We start from the raw sequence: 22,402 nt of genomic DNA on the forward strand, positions 1-22,402 counted from the left end.
TGTGGATTCGATGGCCTGGCGCATCAGACCCACAGGAGTAGAAGGCTCTAGTGGACACCGGTGCACAGTGTACCCGAATGCCATCAAGCTATACAGGGGCAGAACCCATCTGTATTTCTGAAGTGACAGGGGGATCCCAAGAGATGACTGCATTGGAGGCTGAAGTGAGCCTAACTGGGAATGAGTGGCAAAAGCACACCATTGTGACTGGCCCAGAGGCTCCGTGCATCCTTGGCATAGACTACCTCAGGAGAGGGTATTTCAAGGACCCAAAAAGGTACTGGTGGGCTTTTGGTATAGCTGCCTTGGAGACAGAGGAAATTAAACAGCTGTCCACCTTGCCCAGTCTCTCAGAGGACCCTTCTGTTGTGGGGTTGCTGGGGGTCAAAGAACAACAGGTGCTGATCGCCACCACAACGGTGCACCAGCAGCAATATCGCACCAACCGAGACTCCCTGATTCCCATCCATAAATCGATTCGTCAACTGGAGAGCCAAGGAGTGATCAGCAAGACTCACTTACCCTTTAACAGTCCCATACGGCCAGTGCGAAAATCTAATGGAGAGTGGAGACTCACAGTAGACTATCGGGGCCTGAACGAAGTCACACCGCCGGTGAGCGCTGCCGTGCCAGACATGCTAGAACTTCAATACGAATTGGAGCCAAAGGCAGCCAAGCGGTATGCCACAACTGATATTGCTAATGTGTTCTTCTCAATCCCTTTGGCAGCAGAGTGCAGGCCACAGTTTGCTTTCACTTGGAGGGGCCTCCAGTACACCTGGAATTGACTGCCCCAGGGGTGGAAACACAGCCCCACCATTTGCCATGGACTGATCCAGACTGCGCTGGAACAGGGTGAACCTCCGGAATACCTGCAATACATTGATGACATCATTGTGTGGGGCAACACAGCAGAAGAGGTTTTTGAGAAAGGGAAGAAAATAGTCCAAATTCTTCTGAAAGCCGGTTTTGCCATAAAACAAAGTAAGGTCAAGGGACCTGCACAGGAGATCCAGTTTTTAGGAATAAAATGGCAAGATGGACGTTGTCAAATCCCAATGGATGTGATCAACAAAATAATAGCTCGGGGGCAGTGATTGCTGCTCGGGGACTGGCTCAGCATTGGTTGGCGGGTGGTGAGCGGTTGCATCACTTGTTTTTCCTGGATTTTGTTTATCTCTCTCTCTCTTGTTGTTTTCCTTTTCATTACATCATCAATCATCATCATCATTATTATTATTATATTTTATTTAAATTATTAAACTGTTCTTGTCTCAACCCATGAGTTTTCTTACTTTTACTCTTCCAGTTCTCTCCCCCATCCCACCAGGGGGGAGGGTGAGCGAGCAGCTGCATGGTGCTTGGTTGTTGACTGGGGCTAAACCACAACTGCTCCAGGGGTAGATAGAGGAGTCTGGAGTGAAGTTGAGAATGGGAAAGGGGGAGAAAAGGTGTTGTTTTAGTGTTTGTCTTTTTGCTTCCCACTACCTGAATTAGTAATTATTTTAATTAGCAATAAATTAGGTTAATCTTCCCCACGTCAAGCCTGTTTTGCCCGCGACAGTAGTTGGTAAGCAATGTCCCTGTCTTTATCCTGACTCACAAGCTTTCTCATTCCTGTTCTTCCTATTTTCTCCCCATGTCCCACTGAGGGGGGAGTGAGCAAGTAGTTGTGTGGGAGTTTGGCTGTTGGCCAAGGCTAACCCTCCGCACTAGCTAAGCTTAAAATCCCTGACAGGATACTTCTAAGCACTCAGAATTCCAAGTGAAATTGCACATGTATCTTTAATTATGTTTTTGAGTTACTGTAAGATTTTCAAAAAATAAATGCAGGGCTTGACCACCACACCTTTGCAGAAACTAACTCTAAGCCCCCTTTCCATCATTCTTTTCTTCAGCTTGCTGTCCCTTGCCTTTACTTTAGGGAAATCCATAAGACCTCTGGACTAACCAAAGATGAGCTGAACAGGGCCTTTCTCTCTGCACATTATCAGGCTCCCTATTGAGAAGAGGTGGTGTCAAGTTAGATAAAAGAAATCTTTGGGTGAGCTCTCAAGTCAGCCTTGCTTAGCTCTAGCCTCAGCTGGACAAAATATCTGACTCACAGACTCACTGGCTCAACAGTGCTAGACAGTACTAAATAATAGATAAACCCAAACCACAGCACAGACCTTCCAGAAAAGATCTGTGCTAACCAAGAAGGAGGCAGTCAGATTAGTTGTATATGCAACAATTTTTAAGTTTCCCAAAGAAATTCCTGTTCAGCACCCTGCCTTGTCAGCATCTGCAAGTTGTTCTCAAATGAGTTTCTTTGATAAACGAGTAGTGAGAGCACAGACAGGTCTGTGCCAGCCAACAGGCTCAAGCCCAGTATACCTCCATATTGCTTTTTATAACTTGACTGCAGACAGCAGAAACTCATGCTGCCTATGGATTTCCCCTTTGATTTTAATTAGAATAATAGAATCGTTAAGGTTGGAAAAGACCCTTAAGATCATTGAGTCCAACCATTAACCTAACACTGCCAAGTCCACCACTAAACCATGTCCTCAAGCACCACGTCTACCCTTTTTTAAATACCTCCAGGAATGGAGACTCAACCACTTCCCTGGGCAGCCTGTTCCAGTGCTTGATAACCCTTTCGGTGAAGAAGTTTTTCCTAATATCCAACCTAAACTTCCCCTGGTGCAGCTTGAGGCCATTTCCTCTCGTCCTATCGCTTGTTACTAGGGAGAAGAGACTGACCCCCACCTCGCTACAACCTCCTTTCAGGTAGTTGTAGAGAGCAATAAGGTCTCCCCTCAGCCTCCTCTTCTCCAGGCTAAACAACCCCAGCTCCCTCAGTCGCTCCTCATAAGACTTGTGCTCTAGACCCTTCACCGACTTCGTTGCCCTCTGGACACACTCCAGCACCTCGATGTCCTTCTTGTAGTGAGAGGCCCAAAACTAAACACAGTATTCGAGGTGCGGCCTCACCAGTGCCGAGTACAGGGGCACTATCACCTCCCCGGTCCTGCTGGCTACACTATTCCTGATACAGGCCAGGATGCTATTGGCCTTCTTGGCCACCTGAGCACACTGCTGGCTCATGTTCAGGCAGCTGTCAACCAACACCCCCAGGTCCTTTTCCGCCAGGCAGCTCTCCAGCCACTCCTCCCCAAGCCTGTAGTGTTGCATGGGGTTGTTGTGACCCAAGTGCAGGACCCAGCACTTAGCCTTATTGAATTAAGCTTCTAAGTTCTTTAAAATGTCCCTTAATTACTTACTACTCATTAATAAATGATTTATAAACTCTATCTTTCAAAAGTCTGCAAAATTTAAATGGTAAGAATTCATACCTACGCTCCTGTATAGTTCCTTTGGTTAATAGTTGAAAAGAGAATGTCTGAAAACTATCAAAACAAGTATATCATGCGAGATGATCTGTGAAATTTGTTCTGATCTGTGTGGACAAATAGGGTCAGACTTCCCAGAAAGGCTTGAAAATTAATGAAATGCTTCGGGTATTTGCTGCTGTAGGATCTAGGTCATAACAAACTACTAACATATGGGATTTGGAAGGAACTCTGCTGCAGGCAAGTGATGCCATCTGCTGTTGACCATCCACAGGACACTAAAACAGATGACTGCTTTGATTTATAGCACTTCTGTTTTCCCATTTTTTTCTGTCTCTAGTACCTACTTTGAATATAAATTCAAATATAAACATTTTTCCAAAGGACATTCCATAAAGCACTTGTGTGATCTGGATACCTGTTATCTGTTTGTAACATAAATTTCTGGTTTTCCATATTTCAAAATGAGAAAAACAGAGTATATGTGAAGAGATGGTAAAATGAGAAGCAGTAAGGAACGATGTATTTGCCTTTCCTCAAAAAAGATGACAAAACACTTTGGTCTAAGAACTATTGAAACTAAAGGGAAAATGTTCTGTTAGCTTCACTGGGGTTTGGATAAGATCCATATTGCATTAACAGTTACTGAAAAGATCCATACATTCTCATAATCCTTTTTTTTTTCTTGAAGTCAAGCAATGTGACTGCTACAATTCTAAACTGGAAGGAAAACAGTCCACCAAGCAGATCATTACTAGATTGCTCAAATAAGGTAATATTTGGGATTCTGGATGTATCAAATGCTTCTAGGAGTGTTTTGAACAGGTCATTCTTATGCCCTGGAGTATTTTTTTTATCTTTTTAAAAACAAATATTCAAATACCTCCACATAAAAGTCTTCCAAGTGAAAAAGAAATTGTGGTATAATGTCAATAGAAGTATCTCACACAGCTCCGCCAAGATATTTCACAGATCAAATCTGTATGAGTAGTTAAGTTAAAAATCACAGCTGAGAGAATGTGAGAAAACTTTAATGTGTCAAAAAAAAAGAGAAAAAAATGAATAGATTAGCTTCCTGAAACATTTAAATTCATATATGGAGAAAGAAATTTTTAAAACCATCTGTTGATAAAATGTGTTCAGAAAGCATAAAGAACTTTGCATTTTTTTCACTTTTTTTTTTTTTTTAATCCTGCTCTAGTCTCCACTTGACTTTGTGAACTGGTGTTGCTTTTTTTTCCTCTTTGAAATGCCTATTTCTGCTTGGGAAGCAAGGGTGCCCCCACAAAGTCTTCCTTGGGCATCCAGTATCCTGTATTAGCAGCCGTACAGACATACTACTCATTTCCACATCTTGAATGATGTAAAATGAATAGCAAGGCTGTACATACATTACTTTGAGTAGGTCCGCAGCTAAATTAAATGCCCAGACTTTGGAATGCCCACGACTTTGGGGTCTTGGTGTTCTTCAACCTGCATGAAAGGACTGCTCCCTCAGCACACATGCTCACATTGCTCAGCCTATGTACAGGGCTATGGTTGCAGCTGTCATACTATCCCAAAGTACCGTAATCTCTGTTTTGTTGTTGGTGGGGTTTTTTTGGAGGGGGGTGTAAATGCATATGGGTGGATAGTTCTGCTTCACCACAATAACAGCTCCAGAACTTGTGGAAATAATTGAAGGCTGCTGTATAAACAAGGCACTTTTTAATATTTTGCCATTTTAACCATTTCCCACACTGACAAGGTTACCAACAGTACATTTGCAATGATCTGTCTTGCCATGATAGAGATATGAAGTGTCAGCTTTTCTTTGCTCACCAATAAATGCAAACTTGTTTTGTTCTGCAAGAGGAAGGCAGTTTCTTCAACAACTTTGAGCACATCATTTAATATAATATGACAGTATTTGAATTCTTATGCCAAATCTGCTGGCAGGAAATGTACATGCAGAAAGTATTCATATGAAAGATAAGAACAGCAAAGTAAAAAATGGAACATAAGAGAGAAAAGGAAGAACTACAGTGAATAATTGTTCATGTACAAATAACTGAGTGTATTATTTCTCTTATAGTTAAAAATTATGTAGAAAATCTAAATGTAGATCTGCAAATGTATCCAGCAAAGAGGAAATAATATTCAATAATAGCCAGCACTTCAGTATGTTTAATTTTAAAACAGGAATTTAAACATCATTTAATTGATAGTACTGGAAGGATTCCTGATTAAGGAATGCCTAATTTAATGCTTTGTTCAGATGCGACCTTAATGCCTAGATAATGGTTTCAAATATTTAATTATTATGAAACAGAACTACAAAGCAATTAGAAAAACTAGAACAGATTTTGCACACCTTATAATAAATTTGGATTTGGTTGGAATTTTCCCTGTGTAAGCCTGACAGATCTGAGATCTCCCTTGGTTGGAGACTGATCTTACAAGTTACTGATGATGCTGCTGAGAGCAGTTATCCTTTATTGTTTGGTACTCGACATCTTACTAGAGCAAATCTCCATGCACCAAAGTTCATGATCAATACGGAGACTTTTCTTAGATGACTCTGCAGGAAGTCTAGCACTTGAAGGGGCATGACAGAACATGGGTGGTGAGAAGGACACGCACTTAATTGCATGGTCCTGCACAATTAACTTAGCAACTGCACTGGCTGAGTTCAGTGAGGGGCACAGAATCAAAATTGTTTTTTCTAATTAAAGTGTTTCAGAATGTTGAGAACTACTGAGAATTAGTAAAAATATTTGAGTTAACAGGAAAATTTTAGTTTAAAACTTAAAAAGGAGTTAAGAAATCAGAAGCCAAAACCCTGTATATGTGGAATTCTAAGAGCCCACGTTAAAGTCTTTTTCTAATGCACAACTTCATTATCTCATGTTCTCACTTCTCTGAAGATATGTGAACATATTGCCAAAATAGTCTGGATTTATAAGAACTTCAGTGAGAATCAGAAGTAATTTTCTGAAAACAATATAATCAAAGCTATACAGAACCAAAATAAGCAGAGTGTCTAACACAGCAATGTGGGATTTCTTAATCAAATGGTATTTAAGAAAATGATCAGGAAAGAAGCACTTTAAAACTCATGACTAAATTCTCAGCTTTGGCCACAGCTGTATTTCAGCAGAAATCTAGAGAAGAAAATTACTGAAATATGCTGGTGAGACAGATCTCAAAGCAGTGGGCCTAAACGGACATAAAGGTGCTCTACTTGACTGTCTTGGTTATAGGGACAGTTCTTTACCAGTGCAACTGCAAATTTCAGTCACATCTGTGAAGCTAGGCATGAAGCTTCAGTACACTTTTTTTCAACAAATGTGTTTTTTGCAAAATTTTGCAAAGAAAGAAATTTTCTCTCAGAAATACTGAAATGAAAAAAAAAATAGTTTGGGTTGGTCTAACATTATTTTTGAACCCATGTAGGCTTCTGTGGTGCCCCTAATTTTTGTGAACATAGGGTCATTATCATGACAGGAAAGACTCATAATAAGCTGCATTTGTAAATCTTTAAATACCTTTTAAAATTTAGTTCTAAATCCCTTTATAAAGCACTATTTGCAGATATAATTTAGTATCACTCAGGTTTTTGCTCAGGAAGAGCTTATTGACTGATTCCACATGTGATTTAGGAAACACTATAGCAATAATAAAATAGGATATTTGAATATTATGCCTTCCCTTGAAAGACTGAAATATGATGTAAAAGCATTAAATAATAGACACAGTATTTTTCAGAGATAATAAGTACTGGTATACCTATTTAATAAGTGATTCACCTAAAGGATCAGGCAGAGGTTGAATAAAAGATTTTAAAGACTTTTCCCAAAACATAAAAAAAAAAAATATTCAAAACACTCATTATTCTTGTTAATCATGTTTATTACAGTAATGCCACAGATCTAATGGAAAATGAATTCCAGTGGGCTTGTTATTATATAAAGTACATTTGGGTCTCTGCCCTGAAGAGTTTCCAAATAGTTAATGTGACAGCAGCAAATGTGATATTAATTTCATTACTGTTTGGAGATGGGCTAGGGGGAAAAAAAAAAGCAAGAAACAGAAACACTGAAGAAAAGGATGACAACAAGGGAGAAGAGGGTAGGAGAAAATTTGGAGTGAAGCGAAGGTAACAGCAACTGTCAAAAAAAGAGTCAACATTTAAGTTTTGTAGGCTTTTCAAAATCCCCACATTTCCTGTTTCTATAGATGTACCTAACAGCTGGATCCTCTGGCTGATTACTCCCTAAGAAAATTGCTTTCATAGAAGAAGTCTGAAAAGCTTTTTATGTCCAACAGTGATAGCAGGTATTCTGAAGGAAGGACAAAATGGGGCAAGAGAAATGCATGAAGTTAGAGAATGCTTGCAGAAACATTGAATTGCCTAAAAAACGTCAGCTCTGATGCTGCAGCATTTCTAAAGGGACCCTGCCAAACTAATTCAGTCTCCAAATCTCTCTGGCTACATGTTGTTTTCCTTAACTTCAATTTTGTGATGTAAAAGGTTTGTATAGCTCAAAACGGGAGTGTAAAACAGAGTGGTTATTTCAACCATTGCTACAGATACATAGGCTCACCTATAGCCAGAATACTCCACTATTCCCAAGTTAGATTTAGAGAAACAAACCCCCTGGAATCTAACCGTAGTGGAATGCTGCTCATGCATAGCAGAGAAGAGCATTCCAGCGGAGGACTTAAAATATGGCAGCACCTTACTTTTTGTTATCTTCTTCCAGGCTGGAGTTTGGGACCCAGAATGGAGTGCTGAATGCAGAAGACGTCAAAATGGAAGTCAAACCACCCTAAACCTGCAGCCTATTCCAACCCTAGACCAAGGTACTGTGTAGATGAATTTACAGTTCACCAGGCTAAAGATGAAGAATGCTGAAAAATACTCAGCATTCATGAGTTCTGGATCTCTGCTTCCCTACATCTTCATGTGTTTTATCTGCTTAAAACACAGAAAAAATAATGGGAGCAAGGACTAGAATACAAGTTCTCCTTACCACCAAGGAAGTTCCTTGACAGTCTTCAATGTTTACCCACACTGGCACTGCTTGAAACACAAATAGACTGCAGACCTCTACACCATTTTGCTCCCTTGTGCACAATACTCTGCCCACTGGGTCAGATGATGGCAATGTGCCCCCTCCTTCCCTGCAATTACCTCAGAGTTTCAGGTCACGTCACAGAGGAAAAGCTACAGTGCTCTATTTCTGCCAGGGAGAATATGCCTAATTGTGGTGATCCTTGAGCATGGGGCAGAGTCCCTGGCTGCTGGACTGGGACACAACTTCTCTTCTGAGGATCCTTCACATAAGAGGCAGACTTACCTCCCGGGCTTACCCAGCATGTGCGGTCCTTGAATGTCTCAGCAGTGGCAGTGCTGCACTGGGAGGTGCTGTGAATGTGCTGGTTGAGTGTGAGATGAAAGAAAGGGGCAAATAAGTGACTGACAAAGATGATGTCCATCTTGCTTTTATCTCCCACTTCCCCCCGATTGTAGTCTGGAAGTCAGGGCATTTTTATGGGAGGTAGGTGCAAGTGCTCTAGAAATTAAGTTGACTCACCTTTGGCTTTGGTTTAAAAGAAAGTGGCAGGTGCCACTGTGTTTTGTGAGGAGTCCAAAATTGTCAGTGTGTGTTAGGCCCTGAGGATGCTCTGACAGCACCTATGGGATCAAGTTCATCAGAGCTTGGACAAGCAAGAATGCCTCACTTCTGCCTGCTGATTAGGTTTACTGTTAAGCAAGGTGCTAAGCTCTTCCACTTTGTCAAAACTAAGTTACACTGTGTCACTACAGATGTAGAACTTTCAGGCTTTTCGGAATTGCTGTTTTGGAAATAGAGAAGTAAATGCTAAATTCAGATTTAGGCAGGTTTGCCCTTTACTAAATCTGGCCCCCAGTTATGAAAGACAGCTCTATAAAGGGAGATATTAATACCTTGTATCTTTAAGTCCCGACTGCCTATTAAAGCACAGTGCCAAAGACAAAGGTTCAAAGCAAAAGTGAGTCTGTGGAGGTTAGCTATTTTGAGAACTCTGGTTTTAGTAAGTAATCTTGTTTTCTCCTCCATTATTTGCTTTCTGAATTCACCTATTAGAACTTGAGGCATCTGTCTTAAATTATTTCTTTTTCTACTTGCAGCTTAAATTGAGTAAATAGATTTTATTCTCAACAACAGAACCCACCTTAACTCAGTTCCGCAGAAAATGGTCTTACCTTTTCAATGTCCCTTTCCATCATTTTAGCTTGTATAATTACAGATTTTTTTGCAAAGGAAACTAGTGAGAGCAATGTATGTGCGTCTTATCCTCTTGAGAAAGGAGTAAGCTACGGTATACTTATCGTGCACTAGTTTGTCCATAAAGAGTATGTTCACAAAATATCTGTATCTGAGCTTACTTCCCAAAACATTCCCATGTAGACCAACTCCCATTAGTCAAAAATGGGATTTGAGTCACTGGAACAAGTGCAGTCTCTTATATACAGTAATAAGTCTGGAAATCAGTGAAGATACTCCAAAGTGGAAAAAACAGTCAGAATTTGCCCCTAGAATCTGATATGCTCAAAATCACAAGAAAATTGTAAGCATTTAGGAAAGCTACAGTAAATGTTTACAGAAGCTGAATGTAAAGGTTGAGGGAAAATAAGACTTTATATGATAAGAATGCTCAGTAATGAACTTGCTCCAGATCCTGAAAGCTCTTCTTTGGAGGAAGAAAAAAATCTCGCTGACTTTTCTCATTTTGGACAGTCCCAGTCAAGTCGTCAGGACAACTTGCTGAGTAAGGTAACTTGCAGGTAAGCCTTGATTGTAAGAATTGTGGGATCTGGCCTGCCAGATTGGAACAACTTACTGAGATGATTTGTAGTATACACCTGTGAGTGCAAATGGGAAGTTTTATATTTCCCACAGTTTTCAGAAGTGCCGAATCTCAACATTTTGTACTTACTTAATAGGATTTTTAAGGTCAGATTTTTAACTTCTTAATGATGTTTTAAATATCTGCAATATTTTGGCAAAAAAACACCATATGAATTCAGGGAGCATTATGCCGTTGGTATGCCATGTATAACAGTATTGATTCTTGCAATGAATATTGACTGCTTGCTTTGTTTTCTTACATGTCATTACATTATTTTTAATATTTAATTATACTCTCAACAGGCCACATTCTGGTTATCATGGTGCAACCTCTGTGAAGCACTTTTACCTTATTCTTAACTTTTCATGTGGCTGTTGAAACAATGCTAACTGTAACTGAGGTAGGATACAGGGGCAGTGCCTGTAATTCAGAACTCCAAGGATCACTCTCCCCACTTCTGGCACACATGGTTAGAGGAGTACAATAGCAGTGACTGCAAAGACATTTTAGGGAGGGCAGAGATCTCCATACATGCTGCATGATTGGTATCTAGCTTGGGCAGAGCTCTAGTTTGTTGCTCTATCTGCTGGCATTACCTTGTTTTTGATTCATAATGATAAAAATTCTTCCCTGTTGAGCTAAGTGTTGCTATGCTTTATTTCTGCTCAGCTATACTGCCTGCCAGCAGTGCTTTATTTAACATCTTAAGTTAAACAATTAAAATGACTTCTGTTATGTCTGTCTTAATGCAGCTCTCATCATGTTATAAGCCTGAAGTCTCCTTTTCTCTTAATTTGTAAAATATTTGGGAGCAGTCTTTTTTGTTAGCTTGTGTGCTTTAGAAAGCAGATAATCATTTTAAAGTGTCACAATTTGGGGAAAATTCAGACATTTTAATAAAAAATTGGCCACAACTGGGTGTCAATAGAGTGTTATGAAACAACCTTAGGAACTGATCTAATATTAATTAGGTCTATTGCTTAATGAAAACATCAGAAATCTGCTGTAGATTGCAAAGGAAAACAAAAGTAGAAATTAACTAAAACTACATACTTAAAGCAACACTATGGTAACATTTCTGTGCACTGCAACAAAGAAGGGAATGCAATCAGAATGTGATTTTTAGGTCTACTTCCTTAACTTTTCTTGAACTCAGGGGAAGTTACATGTAACAACTGTATTATAAAAGTAACTGATGCACCCCAATGTAAAATAAGGAAACTTTATCTTGGAATTTTCCCAATGAGAAGATTTACGGTGACTTTTGTCACAGGATGGAAGGAACATCTAGAGCTAATCTAGTCTAACCCCCCTGCTCAAAGCAGTGTCAACTGGAGCAGGTCACTAAGGACCATGTCCAGTCAAGTTCTGAGTATCTCCAAGGATGGAGACTCCACAGCCTCTCTGGGCACCTGTTCCAATATTCTACCAACCTTGCATTAAAAAAGGGTTTTAAAAATGTTTAAATCAAATTTCCTGTATTTCAGTTTGTGCCCACTGCCTGTTGTCCTGTCACTGGATACCACTGAGAAGAGTCTGGCTGTGTCTTCTTTATGCTATCTGTCATGGTTTAACCCCAGCTGGCAACTAAGCACCACACAGCCGCTCACTCACTCCCCCCACCCCAGTGGGATGGGGGAGAGAACTGGAAGGGTGACAGTCAGAAAACTCGTGGGTTGAGATAAAAACAGTTTAATAATTGAAGTAAAATGAAATAGAATAGTAGTAGTAGTAGTAATAATAATAATATAACACAATAATAATATACAAAGCAAGTGATACACTATACAATTGCTCACCACCCACCGACCGATGCCCAGCCCGTTCCCGAGCAGTGATCGCTGCCTCCCAGCCAACTCCCCCCAGTTTATATACTGAGCATGACATCATATGGTATGGAATAGCCCTTTGGCCAGTCTGGGTCAGCTGTCCTGGCTGTGCCCCCTCTCAGTTTCTTGTGCACCTGGCAGAGCATGGGAAGCTGAAAAGTCCTTGACCAGTGTAAGCACTACTTAGCAACAACTGAAACATCAGTGTGTGATCAGCATTATTCTCATCCTAAATCCAAAACACAGCACTAAACCAGCTACTAGGAAGAAAAAATCAACTCTATCCCAGCTGAAACCAGGACACTATCCCATCAGGTATACACATTGATAAGATCCCACTTACAAGCCTTCTCTTCTCCAAGCTAAACAATCCCAGGACTGTCAGCCTCTCCTTGTATGTCAGATGCTGCATGCTCTTAATCATCTTCATGGCCATTGACTAGACCCGCTCCAGTATGTCCCTTTCTCTTTTCTACTAGGGAGCCCAGAACTGGACACAATATTCCAGATATGGCCTCAACAGTGCTGAGTAGAGGGGAAGGATCAACTCCCTCAACCTGCTGGCAACACTTCCTAACATAGCATAGGAGGCTGTTGGCCCTCTTTGCCACAAGGGCACAGTGCTGTCTCATGTTCAGCTTGGTGTTCACCAGAACCCCCAGGTTCTTTTCTGCAAAGCTACTTTCCAGGTGGTTGGCCCCCAGCCTGTACTGGTGTACGGGTTTATTCCTCCCTAGATTCAGGACTTTGCAACACCAGTCTGAACAACAGAGGACAACCGCTTTCAAAGCTAGGTTCACACAGATGTACATTGCCATGCACCCCTGGGCTCCTCACATAGTTTCATTTCATGAAAAAAAAGCCACCGTCAACATATATATCAGACTGTCACAGAGACACTGCCAGTTCTGGTTTCACTGTGCCAAGTGCACACAGAAGTACTTGCATTATGTAAGCATATCAAGTGCTTGAGAATATGAAAGGGACATTTACAAGTGTGTAAACAGTTGCACAGACCTATATCTTAAAATACAGTTCTGAGTTATCTTTCTGTTTACATCCCAAACATAGTGTACTTCACCTATAAAGCTGTCTCTCTATTTGATGACTTCTAAAATATCACCAGAATCTTTATCATCCCATAAAGCAGATCCCCTTTCAAAACAGAGATTTGCACATTTTCTTTTAATCTTCCTGTTGTTCCAAGTATTTTCCTTTCTTTTCCTTTGGAAAAAATCATGCTGGCGCATTTTCTTGCTGCTTTACTTTCTCCAGTTTTGACCACGACTTCTGATACTGCAAGGGTGCACAATGTAATTAGAGACATTTAATTTCTGATAAATGAATACAGCAGAAAATGTAATGAAAGAACAAAACCTTGCTCACTTTCTTCAGAAGACAGTCTCATTAAAAAAATCACTAAGAATTTATTGTATGAGCGTGTTGAGCAGGAATTGACCTGAAGTCCTGAGAATAACAACACTGAAAGAAGAGTTTATTTTGACTTACATTCCTAAAAGATCATCAGCTAGAACTAGAATATTTCAATTTAAAATATTTTTATTTCTAATCTTTATTCCCTGAAAACCATGATAGCGTTGGTAATCTCAGGCATGCATCTGCTCTTTGATAAAAATTCACCTATTTCTACAAGAAAAATACATAAGAGAGCAAGTTAAGAAGAGGGTGTAATAGCTATGAGGCCCTATTAGGTTAGAGATGGAATCTGAAGTTTCCCTTCTCAATAAACTTAATCCTTTTTTTTTTTAATTGATTTGTGACATTTTTAAACACACCATAGTGTAAAGATGTCATTATTCATCCACAGCATTTTCTGAGTAAAAGACCTTCATATTTAGACAAATCCTGAAATCTTCTGTGAGAGCTCATATTTGTCAGATACGAATTGTTCAGATGCAGCCTTTGGTTCAGGAAACCCCTGAACTACTGATTGTTGGGTAGTGGCAAGTATACTAGGGAAGACATCGTTCTATGCACAGCCTGTTTTTTATATGCTTTTTTACGAAATCTCTGCTACTGGCAGCTGTCAGATTTGGGCTAGCTGGGGTGATATGGTCTAATCCAGTACAGACTTCATAAGATTTTATGCTTCCTTGCTACTTCCTTATCTTTGTCATCATCTCCTTTGGCTTTCTTTCTCTGTTTTTAAAATGTAAGCGTGGCTTTCACTCCCTCCATTTCCCTAGCTGAATTTCCTTTTGATGGCTTATCAGTGTATACTTTTTCTACAGCTACAACTACAGTCATCTTGTTCATATTATACCACTGTCCTACTCTGATGTCCATCTAATATTCCAGAACTGATATGCCCATGATCAAAGTTTTTTCCTCCTCATAACTTCTATCCTGTTCAGTTCCTAATGTATTATCTCCACCTCAGCATTTCTTTCCCTTCCCACAGTTCCCAAATTTTCTTCCAGAGCTGCCTTTCTCAGCACTAGTGGATCTGTTCCTATTTCTTTCCTTCTGAGTCTTTGCACCTTTCCTCTTTGTTACCTTCCCTAGTCTGGTATAACAGGTGAGTTATGAAGGGAAATAGGTGTGTCTTCTAGCTGCCTGAATCAGAAGTGTGTTTGAGTTTCAAATCCTGATGTATTCAAACAGGAAGCATAAAATGAAGCTGTCTGCTAATTTTCCAAGGAAGACATCAGCAAAAACAAGATTAATGAACTTAATGTTGTCTGAGACAGCGATGCAAACTTCTTGAAAGAAACTCAGAGTGCCCTGCAACAGCTCAGGTCACTTAGAGACTAACTGAATATTATTGATGACCTTAACTAATAGAATGCTGATATGTAATGAAATTTTATAGTCTAGTAACATAATTATCTAATTGTTATTATTCTCTCTGGCTGGGAAAGCAATAGGCTTTCTTTAACAAGCTTTGGAAGATGGAATTGGTTGTGTTACCCAGGAGTTTGCACAGTACAGTGCTATGCATTTTGAACTAAAGCAGTGAACTAAATGAGCCTTTGTCCCATCTGCTGACTACCAGTGATTTCTGAGCAATACACTACCCTCCTGACTATTTAATACTGGGGATGATTTAATACATTCCTGTCCCTAAATATTTTTCTTCCTGATACTTTTTCTTCCTACCAAGTTAGGTTCCCATTCCAGATCCTATGCCATATGCACTACATCGCTCTTCCTGCTGAATTAAAGACTGAACCTCTGAGACTATTTATTACTCCTCTCCTTCTATTTGTTTTTTACACTGAAGCCTTGCTGCACCTTCATCTCCCATCTTTCCTCACAGATACACCAAAAAAATTAAGTTGGCTCACATGGCTTTCCTCAGCTGTAGGAGGGTGAGGATGTGAAGCACATCCTGTAAAATGTCTATCAAACTAAACAAGTAATTTCCAGAGGGTTTCTAACACCTACCAGTTGTTATGGATATCACATTATTATCATAGTTATTTAAAACAGTTTTAGATTAGCTAAATGTCAATCTCGCAGCAACTGCACAACCTTCAGGACATCTTTGTGTATATGACAGACTCCCAACTGTAAAATGATTACTTAAAAAAGCTCCATACTTCTAAATGAGCATGTGTCTATGGTTTTCTTTATGAGAAAAAAAAAATCCAAGTTAGGTTCTGCTATTCAGATGTATTATTTTGGTTTGTATTAGTCTTTTTTGAATTTGAAAGTGCACAAGATCAATTTCACTGCTGTTTGTTCGTTTCCACATTTTCAGTGCTACAGTATTGAGGTAGTGTACACTGGCTAAAAAGAACCATATCTTGTGGTTGGTTTGGGGTTTTTTTTAATTCTCACAGACTTTAGTAACTTAAAAGCATGTATTTTGTTTGAGGAAAAAACCAGAGGCTGTAATATCAACTTAAGAGTCTTCGCACAAAATCACATCTGAAAATGTTAACAGTTTACTAAAATGACCAACCAGTGTTTTCTTCTGTTTATTTTTTTAGTGTGGCCTTCCCTTATATATTAAACCTATGACAGATTTCTCATATACATTAAACTGATGAAAGAACTTCAATGGGGATTAGGCAGAGCTGCAAAAAAAAGAGTTTTTTTCCAGTGGCACACAATGGTTTATGCTGGATAAGTCAGGTGCAGAAAGCTCTGACGAAGTGTGGTCAGAGAGACAAACTCAGGAGGTATGTGTTAATACAAATGCCCCAGTTGCCATACTGTGAAGAACCCACAAATAATTAGACTTTGTGTAAGCAGCATGAATTCACGTTTTATAAGATACAGCTATTTATCCTGGTCTATCTTGTACTGCAGCATAGTCTCAAGTATGTGATGATACATTCTGTCACCATAGAAAGGAATGTATATAATGTAATACACTAAGTCCATCAAAGAATAAATTCAAACATTATATGCTGGCAAAGCTTCAATCCTCATTTCAACACAAATAAGGATTTAAAAACATATAGAATGTAAACACGAGTTTTCACAATAGTATTTGTATTCCCCCCCTTATGTAATTTTCACCTAATTATTTTTTCCTCTAATTTTGCTAAGTCTCTAGTTGAGCTGAATTAGTTGTCTCTAACTGTTCAATTAGGTATACCCAATGAAGGATTGGGCAGAAAGCTATTGCTATTTCACCCTTGAAAGGCAAGGCTTCCCCCTTGATCTTTTTAAGTTGTCTAGTGATACAGAGTAAAACCCTGTTCATCTTACATAAAAGCATCCAGTGAAATCAGTAAGATACCATCTTGGTAAGGGGACCAGGATTTGACCCAAAATTGCACTATCATAAGGATATGAGCATCATGTAGAATTTGTGGTCATACATCTCTATGCCTAAAACAGAAACACAAGTTAATGCTTTTGCTGAAAGTTTCCTCAATGTAGTATTTAGCAAAGATGTGCATATGAGTAAAGCTTTAATTAAACATAAGTAGACTCCTACCCAGAAATTGCTGCTAGTTTTTGATGAGCCTGATAGGCCATCTCACATCCTCGGGTTCGAGTTTTGTACATTTCCGCATGCAGAGATGGACAGGTGACTGAGACATCCCCAATGGAAATGACCAGCTCCCGGTATAGAGCCACCTGGGTATTGAACTCCTGGACAAGCTGAAAAACAAAGAGGATTTATTTACATGAGAAATTTAACTACACTGATAAAAACAATCAATTTTTTAAAAAACATGCTCAATCTAGGGCTTGTTCCTGCTGCTCCCAATTTCATGGCATACAGGATCAAGTGCCTAAGATTTAGTAAATGCCTCCATGCCAGCTGCCTCTTCTGTGAGCTATAAATGTTCATTTGCAGGAAAGTAGTGTTTCTGCTTTTAATCTCTGAAAGTGTTTGAGTTATTAGTCTTAAATATTAAGCAGACAAAAACACAGCTGTTTTACTAGTAGCATGAGGTTATTTTTTGCTATCATAAAAGACAAAAATATCTCCAGAAATGATTGCCTTTGCTCCTCCTGCTTCCTGATTAACAGCACATTTAGGGACTATAATGTAGCATTCACTTTTACACTGGAGATTTTGCTAATTTATTTTGTAATGATTTCTGTTCTGTCACTGGCCTCTAACCCAACTTTCAGACTTAAAACTGATCAGAAGCTATTGGCTGAGAAGATGTACCAGATAGGCACTTTCCAGTTAGGATTCTAGAAAGCACTTTTTCCAATGGGGGGGGGACCAAAGAAGTAAATAAACACTTTGTAGTAAAGATAAGGGCTGGCGACCGGAAGATCACGCGCTGTACGGAAAGAGTTAAGGGTCGACCCTCCCTTGTCTCCGCCCCTTATAACATGACACACCTACTGCTGGGAGTATAAAGGTAAACTACTGCGCAATAAACATTGAGGCTGAACACCCACACTGTGTGTGCTGACTGTTCCTTCCCCAGCCCGGGTCGGCTGGAGATCCGCCGGTATAACCTTGATATGTAACGAACGCTACATAGTGGTGACCCCGAGGTGATCGGCTGCAGGTAGCAGCGATGGAGCTCGCAGAACTCGTAAAGGTACTAAAGTCGGTAGCGACGGAGGTGGGCGAGGATGGGGCAATAAGGAAAAGGCCCACGGGCGACTGCATCCAATGGATGCTACGCCGGGGAGTGCTCGGCGCTCCCACAGAAGTTTTTGGACACCCCAAATTGGGGGAAAATACGCAACGAGCTGACAGAAGTGATCATAAGCAATGCTGGAGGAGCCAGTGACCGGCTTCGCGCCTGGGGAACAGTAGAAAGGGTGCTCAAGAAGGGGTTTGCGGCAAAGCGGTGCTGGCTTGCCGCACGTAGAGCGCTGATGGGGCATGAAGTTCCTGGGAACGAAAAGCCAATGGGTTTAGTCTCGGAGGGGACACAGGCTGGCTGGGAGGGAGCACAGCCAGGGGGGGCTGACCCAGACTGGCCAAAGGGCTATTCCATACTATATGACATCGTGCTCAGCATATAAAGCTGGGGGAAGAAGAAGGAAGGGGGGGACGTTTGGAGTGATGGCGTTTGTCTTCCCAAGTAACCGTTACGCGTGATGGAGCCCTGCTTTCCTGAGGATGGCTGAACACCTGCTTGCCTATGGGAAGTAGTGAATGAATTCCTTGCTTTGCTTTGCTTGCGCGCGCGGCTTCTGCTTTACCCATTAAACTGTCTTTATCTCAACCCATGAGTTTTCTCACTTTTACTCTTCTGATTCTCTCCCCCATCCCACCGGGGGGGAGTGAGCAAGCGGCTGTGTGGTGCTTAGTTGCTAGCTGGGGTTAAACCACGACAGTTTTTTTTGGCGCCCAATATAGGGTACAAAGGGTTCGAGATAACGACAGATTTAATTGGAATGTGCTAGATCGAAGTTATAGCAGGTATTGCTGTTTAGCTATTAATCGGCAGGTTTCTGTGCTTGCCACGGGGCTTGCTTGCCTTACTGTATATTAGAGTCTAGTGCTCGTTAGTGGCTGCTTTTTGCTTTCGCTGCTTGCTGTACTGCTGAACTGCTTATCATCTTACTCCGCTGTGCCTGGGAACATTTTGATAACAGCAATGGCTATGTGCCTGGGCTGGCAGATGGCCAGGGCATCTCTGCTGTTTTTCTGTACTGCTGTACTGGACAGGCTGGAACTCCAGTGTGAACTCGAGTTGAAGGGGTGGCCTGTGGGGCACAAACGGGGCCGTCGTTACTGGGGACTGAGCCAATGGAGGAAGGGGAGGCGCAGGGAGGCTATGGCGCAGCGGGAACAAAGGAGTCGGGAAAGGTGTTCCCGTTACGAGTGGGGAGTCTAGAGCAGCCGCCCACGGAACCTTCGGCACCTTCTGCACCAGCGGATCCGCCACCTCCTCAATACCCCTGGGGCGAGTTGCAACAATGTGTGGAAAGGGAGCTGACTGATAGGTTGCTGGACTGGGTCCCGGGGGCCAATGTGGGATCCCAGCGGTATTGCGAACTACGTGAAGGAAGATGGCGGGAAGGAGAAAAGGAGGGCAAGACACCATCACCTTCTGAGGACGCCCCGTTGCATCCCAGTGATCGACGGGTGCTGGACACACAGAGAGCAGAGCGCAGGAAAAGATCTGAGGAACAAGGAGAACCGGCGTCACGGCTGACGACATCTGGGGGGGGTGGTAGGGCTCCCCCGGCACTGCCAGTGATACCTGAGCTACCAGAGGGACCCCTTACCCCTGGGGCAGTGGGAAAGCGAACTGGTATTACTTTGCAAGATGCTCGCTCTGTGATTGTTGCTTATCCTGTGTGTTCCAAAGGTCCCCTCTGGGAGGCAGGGGTAAACCCTCGAGGGTTGCAGCCCAACCAAATATGGCAGTCTGATGTTACGATTTATGAACCCTTTAATCCACGTAAGTATCTGCATGTCACAGTTGATACCTGCAGTGGAGTTATTTTAGCCACTATGCATGCTAAACAAAATGCTCTCGCAGTTATTTTACATTGGCAGGACTGTATGGCGCAACTTGGCATCCCACAAAAAATTAAAACAGATAATGGAGCGGCATATGTCAGCAAGAAGACAAAGGACTTTTGCGCGCGCTGGGATATTCAGTTGAGTCATGGCATTCCCTACAACAGTACGGGCCAAAGCATTGTAGAACGCGCGCATCGCACATTAAAAGGGTTACTCGACCGACTTAGGGAGGGGGAAAAGATAAGCCCAGGAACAGGGGTTCCCCCTCCCCTTGACCCTCCCTTATTTCGGGCACAGTGTCTGTTGACGACGGCACTAATTACCTTAAATCATACCATTCGAGGGAACACCTATAAAACCCAGACTGCAACCCAGGCACATTTCCGGCTCGATGAGAACGAAGGGCCTTACCCTTTGGTTCAAGTACGGGACCTGCAAACCCGTGAATGGAGGGGCCCGTATTCCCTCCGTTGCCTGGGACGTGGGTATGCGTGTGTGCAAACCGAGAAAGGGACGCTAGAATGGGTACCCAGTCTAAATATTTGACCGTATAAACATTAATCAATTTATTGAGTCTTATCTTGACAGGTTACCATTTCCCTATGCATCCTGATGGTGTGGGGGAGCAATGAGGGAGCCGCGACGAACTACTGGCTGGATTGGGCAAAATCCATGAACGTAACGGATGTGTGTCTGTATATGCCGGCTATTGGACAAGCCTCTACCTGTCTATTGTTCACCCCTTACTTCACTAGAGATAAGGAGGACAGTTGCTGCCACAAGTCAAACCAGAGCTCCACTATCCCAGGCTTACAAAACTGGAATGTTAATAACGCCCAAACTTTTAATAACCAGGCTCATAGTCTTGTTACTTGTTCTTGACCTTGTTGTGCTATTACCCTGTCTGTTACGCTTAATTATGCATTCTATGAGTCGTATATTAAGAAGTCTTACCACATATCGATTATTTTACGCGCAGCTTCCCCAGCGAGATCCAGAGCTACTGGAGCTAAGGGAGGGGGAAATGTAGTAAAGATAAGGGCTGGCGACCGGAAGATCACGCGCTGTACGGAAAGAGTTAAGGGTCGACCCTCCCTTGTCTCCGCCCCTTATAACATGACACGCCTACTGCTGGGGGTATAAAGGTAAACTACTGCGCAATAAACATTGAGGCTGAACACCCACACTGTGTGTGCTGACTGTTCCTTCCCCAGCCCGGGTCGGCTGGAGATCCGCCGGTATAACCTTGATATGTAACGAACGCTACAACACTTCAACCTTTTCACGGAAATCTAATATCCAGCAGATACACATGGATACTATTGGATAAATGGGTAACTTTTACAGTGATGGAAAGATCATTATTGTTTAGTTCCACTGATCAGCTATGTGGGATTATATTTTAAGGAAACAAAGCATTTGCTGTCTTCTGAAAGAAAGCACATCAGACCATTTGCTCCACATGGTGGCGAGGGTGGAAGGCAGGGAGCAATAGAACAGAATATTTATTTATCTTTGTTTTGCTAATTTGACCTCAATTTCCAAACTACATAAAAACAGAGAAGAGTAACTGCTCATAATTCTGCAGCCATCATTACCACCAGGAGTTCAACATATCCCAACATAAAAGCATGCTAAAAACCTGGATCTGGCACCTGGATTCTATCAGATCTACCAAATTTTAAAGTCAAGCCCTCAAATTCTCATACTCAGAAAATAAATGAGCCACTTCTCCTGCGACATTCTGGCTCTTCATGCATCCCACTGTAATTACTCTGTATAACTGAGAATAGTATCAGGACTCATTTTTTGGCCATGCTTTCTTAAGTTTCATTGTAAAAGTAGCAAATAGGTTTCTCTGCTTCTGGAGCAGCAAAACAATCCTGATGCATTCTGATACATCTGCAAAAAACCCACCCCCAAAACCCATAACAAAAAAAAAAAGCACACACCAAACAAAGTCCCAGGCACAATACTTGTACTCTGCTAAACCTGGCTTCGACTCTCATTCTGTAGCTTAAGAGGATGCATGAAAACAATGGAGGAAAAAAAATTTTACTACATTGTGTTAAGAGTGTAATTATTCTGCATTAAGAAAAAGAGAAAAGCGTCTCATCCTGCAACTGGTAACTGGTTGCGCCAGACACATTTTGACAGTTCTCGCCTGTTATCTCTTGTCTAAATAGAGGACACATTTAGCCACTTCAGCATTGCCAAGGAAAACAAAACCATACTGATGTTGCAGCATCGAGACAGAGAAAAAGAAAAAAAAAACATTGGTTTTATCTCCTGAATCTTACTGCATCTTGACAATCCATCTGTAAATCATATTTTATTTCTAATCAGTGAATTATACCAGATAAACAGTGAAGAAACAAAGCTAGTACTTCTGTTTATCTAACCAAATTATGCTGTCGGGAATGAGAAAAAAGGCAGGACCCAGTAGGATCCACTTGTTGGGTATATTTATAGAGCTACTGTGGCAG

At 41.4% G+C, this 22,402-nt stretch overlaps 2 protein-coding genes across 7 annotated transcripts in view; one reads left to right on the forward strand and one right to left on the reverse strand.

The window, feature by feature from the left end:
- Positions 1 to 22,402, reverse strand: part of LOC104023412 (regulator of G protein signaling 7 binding protein) — a 46,142-nt gene that overhangs the window by 21,918 nt on the left and 1,822 nt on the right. Inside the window, exons 1-2 of one of the 5 annotated variants that reach the window (XM_087762465.1) lie at positions 17,646 to 17,777; positions 16,959 to 17,125 (exon numbers count right to left, since the gene is read on the reverse strand). In XM_087762465.1, coding sequence (XP_087618591.1) covers positions 16,959 to 17,029 — 71 coding nt within the window. In that variant the 5' untranslated portion in view covers positions 17,030 to 17,125; positions 17,646 to 17,777. Of the gene's footprint in view, positions 1 to 8,677; positions 9,425 to 16,958; positions 17,126 to 17,471; positions 17,613 to 17,645; positions 17,778 to 22,402 lie in introns of those variants that run through there. The other 4 variants (XM_087762466.1, XM_087762460.1, XM_087762462.1 and 1 more) reach the window with 4 other exon arrangements.
- LOC148055184 (uncharacterized) lies at positions 17,867 to 21,100 on the forward strand. 2 transcript variants are annotated; one of them, XM_087762458.1, is made up of 3 exons: positions 17,867 to 19,851; positions 19,933 to 20,079; positions 20,505 to 21,100. In XM_087762458.1, exons 1-3 carry the CDS (start codon positions 19,194 to 19,196, stop codon positions 20,546 to 20,548), a joined length of 849 nt encoding a protein of 282 aa, XP_087618584.1. In that variant the 5' UTR covers positions 17,867 to 19,193; the 3' UTR covers positions 20,549 to 21,100. The 2 variants fall into 2 exon arrangements, with proteins under 2 accessions (XP_087618584.1, XP_087618585.1); XM_087762459.1 differs by lacking the exon at positions 19,933 to 20,079.

The sequence above is a fragment of the Nipponia nippon genome, unplaced genomic scaffold (assembly GCF_047370975.1).
Source record: "Nipponia nippon isolate SJK-2023a ecotype South Korea unplaced genomic scaffold, ASM4737097v1 scaffold_26, whole genome shotgun sequence".
NCBI classification, from domain to species: Eukaryota; Metazoa; Chordata; class Aves; order Pelecaniformes; family Threskiornithidae; genus Nipponia; species Nipponia nippon.